Source organism: Parasteatoda tepidariorum, chromosome X1 (genome assembly GCF_043381705.1).
Source record: "Parasteatoda tepidariorum isolate YZ-2023 chromosome X1, CAS_Ptep_4.0, whole genome shotgun sequence".
NCBI classification, from domain to species: domain Eukaryota; kingdom Metazoa; phylum Arthropoda; class Arachnida; order Araneae; family Theridiidae; genus Parasteatoda; species Parasteatoda tepidariorum.
The window spans coordinates 78,040,879-78,064,130 of NC_092214.1; the positions used below are offsets into that span (position 1 = coordinate 78,040,879).

Sequence of the window (23,252 nt, forward strand, 5' to 3'; positions counted from 1 at the left end):
TTTCTCACATATATAGAACATAAAAATTTTTAAAAGGTTATTAAAAATTTAACTATTTATGTATGTGTGATTTTAATTGTTTTGCAGTAGATTTAATAAACATAGTAAATAAATCATTTTCCTAAATTAGATCAAATTAGGCCCTGATTTTGTGTTATTTTTAGATATTTAGTACTATTTATTAGATAGTTAGATTTTTATATTGAGTACTGTGCTCACTATTATTGCAACTACGCAACTATCTTGATGAATATTTTACTATTTTTTCCTTTCACTTCCTGGCAGATTTGATTCAGCGAATAAGTCACAGTGAGAGTTTCTCTTCTCTAGAATCTGCAATGCAATGCATGGAGGCAACTCCAGCCAATGATATGCTACTTCAATGATGGTGCGATATTGCCCCTCAAAAAAGTAGCAATGTGTTTAAACAAAAAACATTAGATAATTATTTTAAAGTACAATTAATCTGATGCTGTAAATGTACCCTGATCCTGTAATGTAAGTAAATTTTCTTTAAACATAATATATTTTTCAATGAAATGATGAAATTTAAAAATTGCTTTGTTTTGATATATTTAAATGTTTACTAAACTTTATATTTTTGATAATTTATGACTTCGAAAGTTCGAGGTAGGATCGATCCCATCGATCTCGTATTAAAGAGACTCTATTGTACTGTTTTCTCAGTGAGACAATGAGAATAGGGATTTTACTAAAAAGAGACTTTTTAAGGACATAAGGTTAGTATTCTGGAAATTCTCTCCAAACAAATAGTAAATACTCTCAATAACAATAACAATTCAATAACAGTAACTACTCAATAACAATAACAGTATAATAACTCAATAACATTAACAGTATTCAATAACAAATAATATATACTCTCCAAAACAAATAATAAAAGGGAGATAACATATAAAACACATACAATAGAATGGAATTTTACAATAGTGTTTATAAGCCTATTCTTATAGTTTTTATAAATATGGGCTGAAAATTATTCAATAATCAAATAAGAAAGTTTAACTTTAGGTAACTTGATTTTACTAAAATACCTAATGTTCATTTCAGTTAAAGCATGTTTTAGATGATGTAACATCCTTTGGCCTCCATAAGGAAGTCTTGTAACTCCACTTTCAACAATATAGCCTATAAATTATCAAAAAAAATCATTTAATGCAAGTTTGTATATATATATATATATACAGTCAGACCTCGATATAAGGTCACCCTAAGGGACGTCGCAAAAGTGACCTTATAAGCGTGGTGACCTTTTAACCGATTCATTAGCAGTTTGTAACCAAGCACGTAAATAGTACACATTATGAATTTTTAAAAATGGTAATACAGACGAAAACTATCGGCCATAAATTAAATATTTAAGTCAATAAATTTTAACAGAATTAGTAAAGAACTAACGAAAGTTAGATCTTTAAAAAAATTTTCAATTTAAAATAAAGCTGTTTACAAATTTCCTCAAAGTGTACATACATACATTACATCTTACCTTATTTAAAATAATCATTTATGCAGGTCTGTCTCGTTTTTGGTTCCATTTTTGAACAATGTTTTCTAGATTTTGTAATTTCTCAAAATGTTCCTTAGCTCCCTCATGGTTTGTAAAAAAATTTCATATGACATTTATTGCATTGAAGGCTTCCACTTGGGTTACAGCTACAGTCTCAGGATCACTGTCTTGTCCTCACTGTCTACAACTTGTGAAACTATTTCAGAAATTGCAGCTTGTTCGCTGGCTGCAACATTTTCCTAGAACTCGAGAGGGGTAATTGCCTTGTAAGGAAGTTAAATAAGCTTTTGTTAGAAAAGAGCTTCCTTCTCTTCAGATAAAAATGACCTTATAAGCGATAACGATTTTTAAAACTTGACCATATATCCGATAATCTGTAACAAAAAATTCTTATTCAGAGAGCCAGGACTTTGGAAAAGTGACCTTATATGCGGATGACCTTATATCGAGGTCTGACTGTATATATATATATATATACAAACTTGCATTAAATGATTTTTTTTGATAATTTATAGGCTATATTGTTGAAAGTGGAGTTACAAGACTTCCTTATGGAGGCCAAAGGATGTTACATCATCTAAAACATGCTTTAACTGAAATGAACATTAGGTATTTTAGTAAAATCAAGTTACCTAAAGTTAAACTTTCTTATTTGATTATTGAATAATTTTCAGCCCATATTTATAAAAACTATAAGAATAGGCTTATAAACACTATTGTAAAATTCCATTCTATTGTATGTGTTTTATATGTTATCTCCCTTTTATTATTTGTTTTGGAGAGTATATATTATTTGTTATTGAATACTGTTAATGTTATTGAGTTATTATACTGTTATTGTTATTGAGTAGTTACTGTTATTGAATTGTTATTGTTATTGAGAGTATTTACTATTTGTTTGGAGAGAATTTCCAGAATACTAACCTTATGTCCTTAAAAAGTCTCTTTTTAGTAAAATCCCTATTCTCATTGTCTCACTGAGAAAACAGTACAATAGAGTCTCTTTAATACGAGATCGATGGGATCGATCCTACCTCGAACTTTCGAAGTCATAAATTATCAAAAATATAAAGTTTAGTAAACATTTAAATATATCAAAACAAAGCAATTTTTAAATTTCATCATTTCATTGAAAAATATATTATATTTAAAGAAAATTTACTTACATTACAGGATCAGGGTACATTTACAGCATCAGATTAATTGTACTTTAAAATAATTNAGTGAAGCTATAATTGATTCTTGGCACCATGTGATTACGAAAGATGAACTCCAAACACTCGTTCACTCGATGAAAAGACGCTGTGAAGCTGTCTTAAAAAATAAAGGTTATCCTACTAAGTATAGATTGTGTAAGTATCACTTTAAAAAAATGCAAATCTAAGATAGATCTGACTATTTGTTGCATAACCTTTTTTGTAATACAGATATTGTAATACTGTATTTATTATTAAATTCTACATTAAATTACCTTCAATTTGATATATAAACGTTTGTATTTAAGTGAAAATTATTATATTCTACAAGCACAAAAAGTTGAAAAACATGAAACTTTCAAAAAGTGTCCACACTTTTGGCCACCACTGTATATATGTATATGTTATGTGATCCAAGATAATAAATTCATTCATACTTTAAACAATTTTAACTACAGTACCTAATTGAATTCAATAAATCTATTAGCTGAATGATATTTTTAAAAAGCCTAAAAATTTTTCTTTAAAGGAAATTCTACTGAATAAGAACATTTTTGCCTATTTTATAAATTAATTTCTAAATAATTAAATACTAAGACAAAGAAATTTAAAATTTTCTATAAAAAATGTTATACGTAATACAAAAATAATACTTCAATAGTAGAGATAATCATTATTTGTATTGACAACTAACTCAATGATCTTAGGCCCTCTAAACTGGATAAATAGAATACAGTTCATTAACTAAAACTTTTGAGCATTTAAGATTCTAATCACTGTTTTCTTTTTATAAAATAAGAGGATTTTATTTCATGATTATCATGAGTTTCTTTTTTCCTTTTACAACTGTTTGTTATTATCTTTGCCTTTTAATTTATCTCAACTTTTATTTTTTCATCAAATTTATTTCATAGCAATTATTTCCTTACATCAAGTTACATGTGCAGTTTGGCTCTACATTTAATCAGTCACCAATATCTTCTCAGCATAAATATTAATTACACTACCCTGAAACCCTAATGATCTATTCTCCCTTTTGTTTGTTTCCCCATTTTTCTTCCCTTTAATTTTGCAAATGTTTTTTTAGCACGAATATGTTCTAATTTCCTTACCTTTTCCTTTCATTTTGTTTGTAGCTGCTAAGTCTCTAAAGTTTAAGTCTCTGCTCTGTCTCTAAAGTTTATGTTCAATCAGTTATTCACTCATTTCTTTTTGTATCATGATTAAAAAATGCACAGTAAGAAACAAAATAATTTTACCAAGGAACCATTAAAAAGAAATATGAAGATGTTTTGTCATGGAAACTGAATTTAACATTTTTTTAATCAAAACGTTACTTATAGTATAGTGTGAAAAAAAGATAAAAATGGAACTCATGAATAACTTAAGAGCTAATGATGAAATTTTTACTCACATTAAAAATTATGTTAAAAAACTTACTTATTTAAGTCTGTTCTTCATACATGGCAACTTAGAACTTCTAGTTTCTCACAAAATTTAAAGTGTTAGTGAAATATGAGTCAGTGAATAATGAATAGCGAAGAAATATATAACTTTTAAAATTTACCAGATTTTAGATAGGTGTTTATTTGGTTAGTGGGTATTATGCATATTCTGTATTATTTATAAATTATGGTAGTTAAAATCATTTAAAATCAAAATTTATTAAACTGAAAATAAAATGCTAAATTTATATTTTGCTACCACTTTGAATATTGGAGAAAAATCTCCAACCAAAAGTTCTTAGGAAGTATAGTTCTTTCATTGCAGGCACATTTAATTATAGATTTGCTTGCATTATGAGTTAAATTTTTAAAAAAGTAAAATTTCAAGTGAATGCCAGTCTAACTATTCTTTGAAAGTGGTGTATAGTTAAATTACATTTTATAGGGAAATAATACAGATTATAAATATTTACCTGAAGCACAAAAAAAAAATATTCATATGATGCAAAAAAGAAAAAAAAATTAATTTTATGTTTGATTCACAAAAAGATACATATTTAATTTTAAACTAAATGCAACTTGCATTTTAATTTGATACCAGTTGTTCTCTATACACATATTTATAATGCCACACATCAGCCAGTCTGTAATAAGGTTAATTTTGTGTATTAAGAGAGACGTTGCAAAATCTAATTATAGTTTGAAATACAGACCTTCTATTATTGGAATCACATCCAGTCTGTCACCAATATCAACAACTATTCCAGATTTTGAATTGTAGGCATGAAGCGAGAGTATAGCTTGATGAGTTAGATTAAGACCTTCAACTTGAAAATCATCCAGCAATATGTGAGCAATTTTCAGTTTGGTTTGAAAATTTAAGTTCCGAGGCATACTAAGCTGTACCTGGAAGAAAAATATGAATTAAATGTATAGCAAATGAATTGTCATTATCATTGCTTCTATTTATTGTCCTTTCAATTATTCTTATTTACTTTAATTTTACCACCTTTCATATAGAATTTTTTAAAACATGACATTTTCTTTTAGAAAAAAGACATTTAAGTTTTGATAAATATATACCTCACAGAACAACTTAAATTTACCAAAACCTATGCAGAGTGTTTCATTATCATTGACTTCAATATATATTTTGAAAATTCTTGTCAGAAATGAGATAAAAGAATTGATACTTAGAGGGTTGAAAAATTAATGTTTAAGCAAGAAAAAATATTAGTGAATTTATGTAACTAGAAAGGTGAGATTAAAGAAATTAAAAACTGTTTGTTTGCTGAAGAAAACTGAGAAAATATAAATGGGAATTGTTTGAACCAACTTTATCTTTCATGCCATTTATATGACAATCAAGCAGGTTTTGATGTTTTAATCCGACTTTCATCTTTCATGAATAAGAATTTGTCAGATTATGATAACATCTTAGTGTCTTATTAACATGCATCCTCCAAGGAACCAATTTTTCACTTCATTTTGAACAAGGATTTCAAAAATACATATAAAGAGAGGTCATTATAAAATTAAAATACCCTGCATGTTATGATGTTCCACAAGTGAAAAAGTTCAAAAAATGTCTGCTATTAAAATATACAAAATTTTTACTTGAAAATCATTGGATAATTTATTCTTTTTATTTAAGGATTATTATAATTTTGTTTTAACTTGACAACAATTAAACATTAAAAAAAACTCTCTAGTTTAAAAAGAGAGTTTAGCAAAAGCCAATTAAAGAAACAAAAACCATTGAAAATTTCTCTCCTCAGAAGGTCTGCTTACAAGCAAAGTCATATAAGTAATTTGTGTAAATAAATTTTTTAAAAGTAACCCATTTCATCTCAGGATTTTCTTTGTTTAGGAGCAATTTCATGTTAATTTAAAGATAATTTTTTAATGTCGTTTATAAAATTTATCAATCAGTTTTAGTTAAAAGACATTTATTTTTATTAATGTTAATACATAATAAATATTTTTTAAATAAAACTGATATATTAATGTTAATAATTGGTCGGGATAGCCTGGTGGGTAGGGCACTGGGCCCCTGTCCAAGAGGTCGTGGGTTTGATCCCTGCGGCCGAAGACTCCCCATGTAGTAAATGGTGACTAATGCACGCTAAATCTGTCGAGTCTCAAAGTCCTCCATGTTCCCATAACAAATCAATACCTCTGGCATACCTGCCAACTTTTAATTTCTTTCATTATGATTTTCCCCAGTGGTATTACAATGGAATTAAAATTTAAATTTTAAGCAGAAAAATACGTCGTATTTGAAGAAGCCTTAGTCTTCAACCTTGATGGTAACACATTTTTATATATATATTTACTTAATTTTTTTAAGAATAGTGGTGATCAAAATCATTTAAAATATAAGTTTATAAAAGAAAAAATAGTATATATTTACTACCACTTTAAATATGAAAATAAAATTTTACGCCAAATGCGTAAAAGTTGGCAGGTATGCTCTGGGGGTACTGAATTGGAGATTGATCGTTCTCTGATTCAGGTCAAAATTACGATTTGTGGATGAATGAATGGATCTGCCCTTTAAACTGGTGTGACATATAGGTGCGGCGAAAGTCTAATTCTCGGCCATAGATGGCGCCACTGGAAAACAAGAACAATCCCACCCTCTTTGCCTAAATGGCATACGTCAACAACAACAATAAATAGCATATGTCAACAACATTAAAATTTTTTTATTTACTTACTAAGCATTTAATTATTTTAAATATGCTGCATTTCCAGGACACTTTAGACTCTCTCCTGCAAATATAATTCTGTTTCTGGTTATGTACTCTATTCTTTTTCTGTTTAAACAAGCCTTTTGCAATTTTAATGTTAAATACATATTTTTACTACATGATGAAAGTTCATTAAAAACTAATATTCTCATCTTAAAATTGCTGAATAATATTTTAATTTCTTTTTATTAAAATAGTAGTTTTGTGACATTTAATGACTTACCAGTTGAACAATTTTTAATGAAAATATATGACATTCTGTCGTTTTGGGGCAGTTAGAAAGTTATTAGGTATTTATATTTTTCATTTTTCTAAAACTAAATAAGTCCTGCAGTGGACTGATCATAAAGACACGGCTCCCAGTAGAACACCAAAGTCAAGCATCACTGGCTGTGGTGAGTAAGCAGGTGGGTAACCACTTTGATCAGTCTGCTTAGGGACCGAGGATGCAAAGTATCAGTCCTCCTTCTGCTCAATCGTAAATTGCTAAAATTTGCATTCAGGTTGCTGGGATACCTAAGCATGGGAGCCATGCCTTTTTCAGAGGATCAAATCTGCGATGGAATGTCTTTAGATCCTCCTCAGGGATTCTTCCCAAACTGTGGCCAATAGCGCATTGTGCAGCTCTAGTACGACATAAATAAATTACCTACCTACTTAAAGTTAAATAAATATACAAATTTTTCTATGATATTTTATGTTATACGTAAGTATTATAAGAATTAAAGTATAAAACCAAACATAAAACTCCTTTTTTATATTTTGTATGCTTTCTCCATTATTTTGGGATGCAATATATTAGTTGTTTTATCCTTGTATTATGATTTTGATTATAAATGTATGTTCAAAAATAAATAGAGTTGCATAATTTTTGTAATTTTGTTTTACTATAATAAGTTATGAAAACAAATGTTACATTATTTCACTTCCCATAAGGGGTTAAAACTTATTAGTGTTTGGATTCTAAATATTTTACTTTGTATTTAGCTTAAAATATTTAAAATTTCTGAATATTTTTTATTGCACCTTAGTAATATTAATAACATACTTAAAATTTATTTTTCAGATCTTACCTTATAATCTTCAGGATAAATGTTTAGTTCTTGAAATATATACTTCAATAGATCCAGTAACAAGGAAGTATCAATGCTATACTGACGATTAAAAGAAGAAAAATAAAAATCAATAATGCTTACAAAAGGAAGAAAATTTCACCGATGTTTCAAAATAGATCAAAACATATTATATAATAATATACTTTACTTTCTGCTTTAATAATTATCTAAACATAAAATTAAACTAATTGTACATTATGATTTGATGAAATGATTTGATTTTACAAAGGGAAGTTTACTACTCGTTTAGGTCAAAACTTTTAATTTTCTACTTTTTTGTAGTTTTATTCATTCTTTTCTTATGTTTCTCATCTTAGTAGTATTTTTTTAAATGCCTTTAACATTTTTATTTACATTATATTTAAAGCCCATTTTTTGATAAATTTTTTTTTAAAATGATAATTTCTGTGTCAAAATAGAAAATTTTCATTGTCTATAATTTCTCTGAAATCAACCTGAGAGTTGATAATTTTATCTAAAGCTAGGTAAGAACAGATTGGTTTTACAGTGAATATTTATTGTTATTTAAATGTGTTTAAAAATATGCACATTAGTTTGAAAACATGTTGATTATAAAAAATGTTAAATTATGGCTTTACTATAAAACAGTAATAAGTCACGAAAAATGGCTAAAATAAATGAAAAAAATATACCTGTTTTTTTCAGTTTAAGAATTTCATGACTCTACTTTGCCAGAAACTGATTGTAAGTTTTAATATTGTGCCAGACTGCAACCTTTTTATTCTTTCTATTGATTTTTTTTGTTGCTATTTTGCAATAAATCTTTTTCATGACAAAGGAGAAATCTTTTTTTATATACCCTTTATGTACTAAGTAATTCTACCTCATGTACTTTGAACTGATATAACTAAACTGACATTCCTTGTGGTATTTTATTTTTCTATGTTGCATTTTAAAAAAAATAATGTATGACAGCTCTTGTAAATTACTATGTTGTTGTCTTGTCCAGTAGTGAAAGGAAAATTAAATTTGTCCAAAAGTATCTAAAATAGCCTTGGCCACATCAAAAGTCTCTATGGAATAGAGGAGTTGCTGCGGGGGATCTAGATTGATCCTGGTGAGCTTCGCCAGTATGGCTGGGCAATCAAAGACATGGAGAGTTCGATGTCGATGCTTCTGTAGCTTCGATGGCCATCAGTAGATATTTTCATTCCCTTAAAGTGTTTAATCCTCAATCTATCTATGGTTGTGGAAATGGCTAGATCGCAGTTTAGGGCAGGGATGGAGTGCTTCAGAGAGGTAGTAGAAAGTAGTCTGCGGCTGGCTATCGCATTTGCATCAGTTAGGGTCAGGCTGTTGAAAAATTGGGAGTTATCTCGGACCTCCTTGGCCAGGATATCAGCTTTCTCGTTACCAGCGATATTGACGTGTGCTGGTATCCATTGAAGGATACAAGTTCTTTGGGCCGCGGTTATTTCGTTTAAAAGCAGGATGATATCTTGGGTGAGTTGGGAGTCTCCTCTTAAAATGGCTATACTGTACTACATAAAAAAGAAAAATTCAAAAAGATCTAAAAAGATGATTTTTTAAAGATTAATCATTACCACAAATTTCTGCATTTTTTCTTGTGGATGCTAATATTTATATTTAAAGTTAGCCTGAGTTTTTGAGTCTATTATATAATCTTTTTTTCTGAAACAGTTTTTATTTGGATACTTGTGTTTACACCCTAGTTTCTGAGTTTAATTATTAAATGACTTTTTATGTTATTATATTTTCATACCTTTTGATATTTATTCATTATTATTTTGTGTTTAAGGCTATATATTTTTAGATATTTGTTGTTATTTTTCTATACTGCATCCAGCCATTGTGAAGTGCTAACCATATGTTAATCATGTATGAGTTTTGTTGGTGACTGCTCTCTTCCTACATTAATCACAATGCTAATAGTAATATATAATATCAGTTTTCTCATGTATAAGTTTTTGTGTAAGTTTTGTATCATAGTCATGCATAAGTTTTCTTTCTGTACTTAACTCAATAGTACTTGTCCCAGTATTTGTTCTACATCTTTTGGGCCATGTTTAAAATAACAAATATATCTGATGTTCAATAATAATGATAAAAAATAAAATAGTCAGTTTGCTTAAGCCAAAGAACTGTGCATTAAGTGCCAAAGTTTTTAAATTATTTTGGCATAGAAAATTTTAAAACCCTTTTAAAAAGAGGCAAATTATTTGCAATGTGATTGAAGAACAAGTAATTTAAAATTAGTTTTCTGTCACCTCACCAGTGCAGCATTTAAAGCTTACGGTATTTTTGAAGTTCCTAAACTTTTCTTGTTTTAATTTATCTTGTTTTTCTTGTTTTAATTTATTTAATTTCTCGATCTTATTCTTTCTTGCAGTTTTAAAATATATCAGCATGGAATGGCAACTACCCTTTTTTGATTTAATTTTAACTCATTTGATAAAATCTGCTATCCATTAAAAGGGTTATTTCTTTAAGCCTGCTTCATCATCCCAACAAAATCAAATTTGTCAATCCACTGATGTTATGCTTTATTTACATTAATGGGTTGTCATTATTTACCTCTTGTGGTAACTGTGTGGCATGGTACTAGATAGCAGGGTCGTTGCCGGTAACATGAGTGCTTTTTAATTTTGAGTAATTTGCATTTCTTAAAATTAGCAAGTAAATCAACTGCTGTTTATTGAAATAGAATTTTTATCACATTAAAGTTATGTAAATTATTTAAAAAAAAAGAAAACTCCAACCTTCTCTTGCTTCTCTCATGCCCTTGCTTTGCCAGCCTAGAGCAGAATATCAGAACAGAACTCAGCTAAATTCCTGACCATGTAAATAATTTGCTGGAGATGATGAATTGTGCAAAACTAGCAATGCTTGTGGTGCTTGAATTGTTTCCTAGACTATTATAACTGAATTAAATATTGTATTGAAATTATTTTATCAATGTTTTTTTCGCTAAGCTCTTGAAACTGAGATTTACGAGTATTTTATTGTGTTCTCAAAACAATTACTATTTGTTTCGTTTAACATCAGATGGCCTTTCATTTTTTCATGGGATACATCACAATTCTCAACGCATTACAGTCGAACCAGCAAGTTTATCACAGTTGTTTTGTTGCAGCCTGGACCTGGATTGTTTTCGTTGTTGTCTAATGGAGAGAAAGGATCTTGAAAATAAGTTCTGTTGAAAGAGTTAGTTTACATTGTTATACATAGATGGCATCACAAATGCTGACATAGATGGCAGCAGTGTTGTCTTTAGTATAACCTCTTTACTATAATAAAATATTTAGTCCAGTTTCAGCCTTCACCTAGGTATGTTGCTTCATTTCTTGTGATCTCATGCTTAATTATTGGGTTAAGTCTTTTGGTTATGGGCCCAGGATGGTCCAAGAAATTTATAGCTAACATTTATTAAGTTTAATATACAGTACAGAACCCGTTATCCGGAAATCAGAAAACCGGAAAACCAAAAAACCGGAACGAAATTCGATAAATTTTCCAGCAATTTCTAAAATTTTTTTTTTCCTCATAGGATTTTACTTTCTTTTTTTAAAGATGTTTACCTTACCATCATTTCAGAAATAATCATTAGTGTATTACCTCATCGTTTTTTCTTATTTTTAAGATTATTTCCAAATATTTATTTTTTTTACTTGGGTTTAACACTAAAAAAACGGCTTTTTGTAGCGATTCAGAAAACCGGAAAAATCAGTTATCCAGAATAGCGATAGTCCCGATCGTTCCGGATAATCGGTTCTCAACTGTATTTATTTTTAAATTTTTTGATAAATTTTAGAATTAAAGATAGATAAATTATGGTAGCATGTGTTAACACATGGTTAGGCTTAAATGCTTAACACTTAAATAAATGTTGTTGTTTTTTCTTTTTAAACCTTGTAACTAATTTAATTTAACTATGTTTTAATAGAAAATTTGTTATTTTATAGTTATATTTCTGATAGTTTAATTTAAAGTTAACAAAGAGAAATAATCATGCCAGGGGGAGAAGGTTCTTTCAGCCATAAAAAATTAACTGGGAGGGCAAATAATGCTGATTGGAAGTTTGCCTTGAGAATGCACTTAATTAAAAGAGATTTATGGGATTATGTTGAAGGAAAAAGGGAAGATGCAGCTTTAGATACCAAAGCTTTGTCATACATAGTTGAAGGGGTTACTGAAACAATTTTTAATGATTTGAGGGACTTATCTTATCGCATTNCGTTTCTGCATTAAATTTCATTTGATTCTGATGATTCTTTCATGGTGTTGCATTTTCTACAAACAGCAGTTTACTAAGTACACAGATTGTAAAGACATGTGTGACTACCTTCATAAAGTAATTTCAGCATATCAGCAATTAAAATGAACAGGAGTTAAAGCAGATGAGGAATTAATAGCTGGAATAATTTTAGCTAACTTACCTGATAGATTTGAACCCCTTATTATGGCTTTGAAAAATTGTGGGGAAGAGATAACTGTTGATAACGTTAAAACTAGATTAATGGCCGAGGATGATAAACCTAATTCTGATGGGAATTTGGATCAAGCTTTCCTTAATGAGAAGTTTAAAGGCAGGAATAAGTTTAAGGGGAAATGCTTCAAATGTAATTTGTTTGGGCATAAATGTATAGATTCTCAAAGACTCCCACGCCAGAAAAATGTGCATGATAAATTTAACAAAAAGGGTAATGTAAAGCCTACTTCTAGTAAGACTCCAATGAAGGAAGAAGCTTATGTAGCAGGTATCTATGTTGCAAATTCTAATCCAAATCCTAATGTTTGGTACATGGATTCTTGTGCTTCGTTCCATATGACCCCATATAAAGAATTGATAACAGATTATCAAACTGCAAGTATTAGTCAAATTAAAACAGGCAGCTCTGTTATAGAAGTTGAGGGGGAAGGGAGTGTTAGTTTTCTTTTATCTAGAAATGGGGAGAAAGCAAAAGTAAGTTTTAATAATGTATTGCATGTTCCAAAACTAACTGCTAACTTGTTATCTATTAAGTATTTAAACAAAACTTTTGGGATGGTTACTACCTTTACAGGGGAAAGATGTTTTGTTCATAAGGGTGATAATTTAGTAGCTAACGGAACAGGTGTAAGCGATAGATTATATTCTTTAGATATTCATAATGATATGACTTTAATTACTGCTCAAAACTCATCAAATGAAATATTGCATAAGAAAATAGGTCATTTAAGTGAAGGAGGGATGGTTAGATTGCAAGATATGGTTGAGGGTTTCTCTTTTAATGGGAAAATTAATGATTGTATACCATGCATTAAAGGTAAAATGCATAAACAACCATTTCCTAAGGGTAAGGCTAAACGAGCAAAAGTCTTGTTAGGCTTAGTGCATAGTGACCTCTGTGGACCCATGACCCATGAGTGTTTTATCAATAGGTGGTTCTCGGTACTTTATAAGTTTCATAGATGATTTATCACGAATGACTTTTGTTTACTTTATAAATTCAAAGACTTTCAGTCATATGTAGAAAGACAAACTGGCACACCTATTAAGGTTTTACGCTCTGATAATGGGACGGAGTATGTTAATAATGAGATGGATAGTTTTCTTGCTTCCACAGGGATTCAGCATCAAAAGTCTATCCCTTATACACCGGAGCAAATGGGGGTTGCAGAACGTAACAACAGAACACTCGTTGAGCGAGCTCGGTCTATGTTGGTGGATGCCCACCTTGGCCAGGAATGTTGGGCTGAAGCAGTTGAAACAGCAGCTCATTGTAAAAATATATCTCCAACCATTGCGGTTCCAGACATGACACCTTTTGAGAAATGGAGTGGTGAAAAGCCAAACTTGAAATACTTAAGGGTGTTTGGGTGTCGGGCTTTTGCTCATATTCCCAAACAGAAGCGTTTAAAATGGGATATGAAAGCTAGAGAGTTAATGTTTGTTGGGTATTGTAAGGATAGGAAGGGCTATCGTCTAATTGATCCAACTAATTGTAAAATTGTTGTAGCCCGAGATGTACATTTTTTGGAACATGATATGTATCATGACAATAACAGTGACAAAAGTTCACCAGAGTTCAGTGATGACTCTTTATTCTGTGAGAGCATTGTTGATTTTGACGACACATCAGATAAATTCCAAAATGATGATAATGTTAGCAGGGGTGATAATGAATTAAATTTCCGAAATGATATTAACTCAGGTCGGGATGACATTAATGGCTTAAATAGAGGCAATTTTGTAAATAATGATGACAGTAATAATATAACCGTAGACAATGACATGCCGAAACTGACACCTATAGGAAGAACAGTTAAACTTCCTGTTCGTTATCAAAATTTTGATACCAATAGTATGCCAGATTTGCAAATGCTAAACTTAGATCCTATTTGCTTTGCCGATGCTTTACTGGCAATAAATGAACTTCTTTCTGAACCTAATACTATTGATGAGACACTCAATGGTATTACTGCTAGGCATTGAAGAGGATCTTTATGTGAAACAATAGCGGGTCACATTAAAAACAAAACTTGGGACATAGTAAATAAGCCTAAAAATAAAAACATTGTTGATTGCAAATGGGTATTCAAATTGAAACATAATGTGAATGGAGATATTGAAAGGTACAAAACCCGTTTAGTAGCTAAGCGTTTCTCCCGGATCAAAGGAATAGATTATACAGAAACGTTCTCCTCAGTAGTTCATTATGTAACATTAAGTTTGTTGGCTTATGCAGCTATTTATGATCGGGAAATCGATCAAATGGATGCTGTTACGGCTTTTGTTCAAGGGACACTAAATGAAGAAATATACATGAAAATTCCAGATGGGTTTAGTGAGTATTATGAACAAAATTTAGATGGGAAAGTTCTTAATAAAGCTCTAGATGGCTTAAAGCAAAGTGTCAGGCCTTGGTATCTGACATTAGAAGAAGGCTTAGTTGAAATGGGATTTAGGCAAAGTTATTTTGATAGTTGTGTGTATATTAAACTAAGTGATAAAGAACTTGTAATTGTAGCTATTTATGCAGATTATTTATTAATTTTTAGCAGCTCAGTAAGGCTTAAAAATTTAGCAAAAAAGCAACTAAGTAAAAGATTTGAAATGAAAGATTTAAATTATTGTTTAGGGATTGAAATAGAATGTAATAGATCAGAAGGGTCCATTAACCTAAACAAACCCAATCTGACAATGAAGGTGGTTCTAATAAGGCACAATCAGATGATGAATATTCTAATAAGGAACAATCAGATGAAGAAGCAAAGGCTTCAGGCTCTGACAGAGAAGACGTGTGCCACAAGATGATCGTGAAACTTGATGATGAAGGAGAAGGTGGTAAAAGACGAATGCGTAAGAAAGATAGAGAATCCAAACAAGGGAGTATAATCGTTTCTAAAGCAACTATTTCATCAAGTGAGGAGTCTGACAGTGGAAAAGAAAAGTCTAAACGAAAAAGGAAAGCAAGTGCTGGCGATATTATTCAAAGTGATGAAGACAGTGGGCCTAAAAAGAGGAAAGTTGCTTCTGATAGTGGAAGTGAAAATTCTGACAGTGGTAATGAAAAATCTAAAAGAAGAAAAGGAGCAAGTGATGGCATACAGAGTGATGAAGACAGGCCAAGCAAGAACAGAAAAATTGTTTCAGATAGTGAATTAACAAGAGGAGAATTACATCTGACAATAGTCAAAGTGAAGAAGAAAACGCACCAAAAAGGAGAAGGACTGCTTCGGACAGTGGGAGTGAATATGATAAATATAAATGTGGACTATTTAACAAAAACTGTTAATAGAACTAGGCATGAACATTGTGAAAAATTAATGGGACTGATATGATTTATTTTTTATTTTTTCTGCACATTTGTGATTTTCTTTTAGTATTCCCAAAAATGTAAACTAAAGTGGGAGTGTTGAAAGAGTTAGTTTATATTGTTGTACATCGATGGCAGCAGTGTTGTCTTTAATATAACCTCTTTACTATAATAAAATATTTAGTCCAGTTTCAGCCTTCACCTAGGTATGTTGCTTCATTTCTTGTGATCTCATGACTCATGCTTAATTATTGGGTAAAGTCTTTTAAGTTCTTTAAAGAAAAAAGATACTGTCGAGTTTTGTAAAAAACAAAGAAAGACATATCAGAAAAAATATGTGGTTCAGTATAGGGAAAAATCTGAAATTTCTTCGCAATTCGCAATCTGCAGTTTTTTTTCGAGATTCAGAACTGAAGATTTGACCATTCTCTAAATATTTCCAGCTTCAAGGTCTTTCTCAATCAGCATAGACCTTTGTGGGCAAGCGTTATTAACTATAAAAAGAACTAGCAGCTCTTCTGAACTATCTTACATAGTTTGAAGATCTCTGTCTCTTTACTTAATTCAGTATAGAATTTTTTTAGTGTTTTGCAAAATTGTTTTTGTTCCTTCACTCTTGGACATGAGTGTAGAGTTTATGTTTGAGAATAATTAATATATCAAAAGTTAATGACATACAATTAACTAGATTACGTTTTGAGGTTTATATCATGCATTGAGGCTTTCTGTCCATATTTCATATATATTTCTGTTTAACATAAAAAACAAACTGCTCACATAAAACTTACGTAAAACTCTGCTTACATAGAAACAAACAGTAATAAAAGGAAGAAAAACCGTAATTAAATGTATTTTAAGCTTTACCTTTGCAACTTTAGCTGATGGATGAAGAAGAAATTTTAAATAACTGTCTTTTCGGATATCTGGGTTTAAAGCTCCACAACCAAATATTTTTTTCTGACTGTAAATAAAGAAAATATATTAGAGTAGCAATCCTGATTTCTTTCCTTTTTCTATGAACCAATAAGTTCTAAAATAGTTGACGACCTGTTATTTGTTCTTGAACTAAAATTCTTTCAAAATATAAAAAATAATTTTGTGGTGTTAAAATGTATAACTTCTTTCTTTCAAAAATAATGTAGAAAAATTTCCTTGTTTCTCTTTGGAGTTGACACAGATGCTACATTTGAAATCTTGAGTAAGAAGCGTTTATTTCAAATAAAATTTATGAAACAAAGAATTTTGTTTTAAGAGATTTTTTTAAAAATAAAATTAGGAATTAATTTTCAAAAATTATGTAGTTTTATATACAGATCAAGGAACTAAATGGAAATGTTCAGAAATCAAAATTTTTTGAGAAGTGATCTGATCTCCTCAAAAATGAAGACTATCTATTTTGCACCATGTGAAATGTATAAACATTGCTGAATCTAAAAATTAATTTATTATCATCTAAAATTTGTTCAACTGGTTTTCAATGTTTGAAATTTTTGTTCTGTGTATCATTATTTTGACAGAACACAAATAACAATTGTAGTCTCAACAATTTATTTAATTACTGCAGTAGTTAATTAGCAAATACTTTTTGATTAACTCATTAAAAGCACTAAATCAATAAATGTATCACTAAACATTAATTGAATCACTAAAGCATTAACTAAATCAATAAATTACTGCCTAAAAGGGGATGATTAATATATAATCTAAATCACTAAGTTACCGATTGAATCTCTAAATAATAGCCTCGCAGAATGACTATCTTAATAATTCACACTTATTGAATCAACAAAATACTAATACATAAAGGAAACACTTAGTCGCTAATTGAATCACTCAATACTATCAATAGCTAAAACACTAACTAAATTTATTACTAACTTATTAGATAGTAGATCACAGACTAACAAAATAATAACTAGAACTTTAGATCACTAAATCTATAACTGACTAGATCACTAAATTGCTTGTAAATAACTAAATCTAACTAATTTAACAAAACCTCTGATTAAATAAATTACTAAAAGCATTAATCAACAAGCTATGTAAGTAACTAACAAATTAACTGAAACACAAAATCACTAATTAAATTCTTTTCAACTTCTCCAGTGAACTAAATTTTAAATAATAAACTAAGTGATTAACTAAATCCCTCTATCTATAATTATTAATTTATACAGCCACCACTGTAAAATTATTCAAAAATTGAATTAAAATAAAAACCAGTATTAGTAGTTAAAATAAAAATCAGTATTGACATCGCACTAGAGATGCTAAATGGGCTATTGGTGACGATTTGGGAAACATCCATGAGGATATTCCAAAGACATGCCAAGACAATTTTGATCCTCTGCAAAGGGAATGGCTCCCCTTGCCTAGGTAGACTGACAAACTATGCATTATGCCGAATACTTTACGTTGGAACAGTTTAATGAGGACAGATACCATGCATTCTCATACCCTTTGCAGGGTGAGCAATGTGGTTACTCACTGATCACAGCCAATGGTGCTTGACTTTGGTGATTTACTGGGAACCGTGACTTACAAGCAGTCCACTGTTGGACTAATAAAAAGCAAAACCATTTAAGTGGAACTATTTAAAAAAATGAACTAACTGAATTTTTTTTTGACAAACAGAGAAAAAGAAAATTATAAACTACTTAAAACAAAAATTGATTTAAGTAAACTAAATTTTGATTCAGATTAGTTTCAGAATATTAGTATCTAATAAGTAAATTTATCAAACCTAAATAAGATAGTTAAATAATAATTATCAAATATCTTTTCCCAAATTATGATTTTTAATTTTCATTCTTCATTTTCTGATAAAGTTGAAAATGTTAGTTATCTTGTTATCCCAAAGCACCATGAATGTCACCTTTACTGTTATATATTCTATCATCAAACTTAAACACTAAATCTGATTAAAAATAATTATTGTTATTAAGTATTAAATGAAATGGAATTAAAATATTTCTTTATAGCATTAATATGTACATGCAAAATAGAACTTTTAAAATTTACTTCCTTTTATAATTTTATTTCAGCATTCTCTTGCTTAAATATTTATTATAAAAATAAACCTTGTAGGATAGGTATTCATACCTTTTTTTGTTGATTGCACAAACAGTAGGGAAAAACAGCTGTGGAAGGGAAGCTGCAATAAAAAGAATATTGTTGAAATTTTAATTAAATAATTAATTCTTACTTTTATGTCATTCAACATTTTAAACATGAATCCATTTCTTAAAAATCTAAATATAAAATAACAATTATTCATAAAATCCTTGGTTTAAGTAAAGTTAAAATATTATTTTAATAGTTTTACTATCATAGAGGTGAGAATGTTGTTGATAAACAATAAAGTCATTCAAAATGTTAAGTAATTAAAGTCTTTCTCGTCATTTCAGTAGCACTGGAACTTTTATAGAACAGTGAAACCACACATTACGTACACTATTACAAAATAAACGTATCTCATTACAGACATTTTTTAATTGCCTGTGAATCCTCTATGAACAAACCATTATGTATCCTCTCCCCAAAGCGGACATTCTTGTAATCGGACGTGGATAGTCATTTATGCCCCCCAAATGTTATTTTTAATCTCTTCGAACCAGACACAACGTTTTCTAAATATAAAGAAAATTATTTTTTAATCCCAAAATAGAAAAAAAAATGTATGTATCTTACCACCATTTTTTTTAAAGCATGAAAATATTTTGCTATATCCATAACTAAAAATATTGTTTAGCTATTTCATTACTAAAGAGTCAATCATTCTCCTTTTACCATTATCTTTGCAAGGAAAGGAGAGAAAATGATACTGCTCTTGTGAAGTATTTCAGACGGAGGAAACTTTTGATTTTTCATCTGGATGACACAAATTATGAGACCCCACAAGTTGAAATGAGACATTAAATGTCTTCAATTCCTTTTCTCTCCTGAAAATTCCTTTCTTCTTCTAATTATTTTGATCCTTGTACTTAACACAACAGGATTAAAAAATTTGAGAACAGAAATCAAGTCATGGAGGTGTTCATATAAATTAAACATTTATTTAGACTTTGACAAATGATTGATTCCAAATGCAACAACTTGCTAGTGTCTGGTGCTTTACAGGTAGTTATTGCTGCATTTTTTTCTATGCATCACGGAAGGTTCTACATGAGTATGATCATTCACGTCTAAAATTATAGTAAATGTTTCATGAGTGTTTGAATGTCCTAAAGCTACTTATTACTAACATTTTTTACTACCTGCTCAGAATACAGATCTCAATCAATAAAATTAGAGAAGGGATAAAGTTTAATAAATATTGTGCAGAAAATTAACATATAATTGAGTTCAAACTAAAATTTAATTTTTAGATAAAGTTAAATTTTCAGTTCACCATCATTTTCATAAATTTTCTCTTTATAATAAATAAATAGATAAGTATGTATACTAAATTTCAACACATTTATTTTCATTACATTCGTAAAATTTTATTTCAAAAAATCACTTAAACCTTTTATGAAACTATTTCAATAATTTCAAAAACACTTAAAGAAGACCAAAAACATATTTCTGACTAATACTAATATTTTATTTGGAAACAAAATTGGATATTTTTGAAGTTTTAGAAAAGAAAACTTACGACTAGACTTAAGAATACCAGCACGAATAGAACTGCTTCCAAGATCAATAACGACGACTTTCTAAAATCAATAATTAAATAGTAAGTTTCTATCTGAAACATATTTTATGAGTTTTATAATATGTTTACATCAGTTATATGAGTATAAAAAGTTTGAAAGCATTTGACTTGAATTATCATAATTACATTACAAAACATGTATTAACTTTACCAAACATTTACCAAAAAAGTAACACTTTACTGGTTGCAATAAGTTTTAGAAGGTCATTACATTCTTTTAAGTATAACTAAAACGTTGTAAGAGAGATTTCAATGAAAAGGGAAAAAGGAAAAATACATTTACAATTAACTTTAATCTGAATTCATCAAAAAATTTTGTATGATAAAAATAAAGAAATTTTCCATTTTTTCCCCCCATCAAAATATTAAAATGGAATAAGTTGTATGCTATTTTCAACAATTACATTTACAAAACTACCAATACACCATATTTAATAAACAAAAATACTTAGAATTGCCACTAAAAATAAAATGTCTCTAAACTAAAAAAATACAAAATATTGCACAGATTTTCTGATAACAAAGGTCCCTGCCTAACAGAAATTCTAATGCAAAACTGTCTATTGTATAATTCCTTTACACATACCTAATATTATTATTTCTTATTGTTCTTGCCCTTGCTTTCTTTGCATATATTTTTAATAGTTGATATTAGTTTTTCAGGGAATCCATAGATTTTCAAAGTTTTCCATAAACATTCTCTGTTTATATTGCCAAAGGTTGTAGCAAAATCTATAACATTTTTGAAAAGCTTTATTTAAGATTAAAAGTATCAAAACTAGCTTCATTGCCCAATCAGATTGATATTGCTAAACCACTTCTTAGTTTCTTTTGGCAATCCAACATGTGTTGATCTTCTTAATTTCACTATCCTCAGTAGGGATTTGTTAGATATTAAAAATATATTTGTTTTTTCTTGCTTAAATATATTGGCATGCGTAATGTGCATATTTCTTTTTTTCTTCTTTTGTTTGATAAGGATCCTAAAAATATATATTAAGGGGCAGAGATTACTGAACATCCTGAATATTATTTTCAACGACTTCTGAAGCAAGTAACTATTAGCAAAAAAAAAAAAAGAATAAAAAAAAGAAGAAGAAGAATAAACAAAGTTATTTAAANAATACTGATTAGCAAATATGTTGCAGCTAATGTGACCCTCTTAAAATTATAGACAAATGCAAAATTCTTCTAGCATAACATTAAAAATGTGCAAATTTTACCTTATTAATAGATATAGGATGAGGACAAGGACTTGTGTAGGTATTCATAAAGTCTTCAGTACATTGACTGCTAAAGGCATCAAACCAGGTGTCTACATCATCTTCATTTATGCACCTTAAAACAATAAAGTGGCCTTTCTAAATAATAAATAAATTGATTAAATAATTGGCTTATAACACTCCAGAAAACAAGAAACATTCTATTAGTTAAAAAAAATATTAGTAAATTTTATGTAAAATGAATAAAAATTATGAAATAAAAATTAATATTAACAATGTCATTAAAAATGAGTGACACCATATTATTTCTTTAAAATTTAAATCAGCTACACTTTTCCTAAAGCCAGAGATATACTGGGGCTAAAGCAAACTTGTATGACATTTTAGTACTTTTTTGAGAATTGTAAAACCATTTTGAAACTTTAAGTATTTTAGAAAATTCTTTCTTGAAAAATTATATTCTTGTGCTCTTAGTGGCATACATTTTGATTTCAAACTGCAATATATTTTATGAGATGTATATATCTGATCAGTGGCGTAGCGAGCTTAACTCGTGCCCGGGGCACAATACCTTTTTATCGCCCCCTCCATTCGAAAGTCACATAATATTTTATATGTAAAATATACTGGCAAATTAATAAATAAATAAAGTAAAATAAATAAAGTCATAGGCTTAAGCTAGGCTTTAAGTTTGAGACAAAAAATGAAGTTGAGAAAACAAGACTAGATTTTGAAATGTACAGTACTGCTCAAAAGTATCAGTACACCTAGAAACAAAATTCAAGAGGCAAAATTCAAAGTGTCATAACTTATTTAAAAATGATCTAAAATGCTTCTGCTTTAGCTCATTTTGAAGCTTAAAATCTCTACTTTTATGTTCTCTAATTGTTTTTAATTAATATATTTTGCAACTATGTACAATTACACTCTAAACAATAGAAAATTGTATTAATTTTTTGTGAAGTTTGACGCGATGTACGGGCACAAGGGGTTAGATATTGTTAATTTTTATTATACCATTGAAAAATTTGGACTTTTATCTTTCATTTAAAAAAAAAAATTCCAAAAAAACATGTTTTTTGACGAAGTAATTGTCAAATAAAAAAAAAGTTTTTTTTTCTCCAGAATTTAATGATTTTTCAGCAATTATAATGAATTTTAGTGTAATTATAATATGATATGAAAATTTTTTAATTAAAATAAATTAAAATTTAATATTTCTCGATAATATTATTTCATAATTTATTATAACAATTTTAACTTTTTTTTTTGGAAAATATAATAATGAAATAAGAATCAACGTTTACAATTTAATATTTTGAAATTTATTTTTTCGTATTTTTCTCAGAAAAAATTTGAAAACAAAAATGTAATAATGAAAAAATATTTTAGATCATATTTTGCTTTCTTCAAAATATCCTCCCCGCGCTTTTATAACTGCAGCACACACTCGAGGCATCCGATCAATCAGCTTTTTTAATGTTATCTTGTCTATTTTTCGCCACTGCTCTTGAA

At 28.9% G+C, this 23,252-nt stretch overlaps 1 protein-coding gene across 2 annotated transcripts in view; it reads right to left on the reverse strand.

The window, feature by feature from the left end:
* The window catches only part of LOC107452510 (uncharacterized), a 120,218-nt gene that overhangs the window by 9,659 nt on the left and 87,307 nt on the right, over nt 1-23,252 (reverse strand). For both annotated transcript variants that reach the window (XM_071187592.1, XM_071187593.1), the window contains 7 exons: nt 21,738-21,875; nt 20,455-20,515; nt 18,921-18,972; nt 16,683-16,779; nt 7,996-8,076; nt 4,883-5,075; nt 1,056-1,149 (listed from right to left, as the gene is read on the reverse strand). In XM_071187592.1, the coding sequence (XP_071043693.1) occupies nt 1,056-1,149; nt 4,883-5,075; nt 7,996-8,076; nt 16,683-16,779; nt 18,921-18,972; nt 20,455-20,515; nt 21,738-21,875 (716 nt within the window). The remainder of the gene's footprint in view (nt 1-1,055; nt 1,150-4,882; nt 5,076-7,995; nt 8,077-16,682; nt 16,780-18,920; nt 18,973-20,454; nt 20,516-21,737; nt 21,876-23,252) is intronic.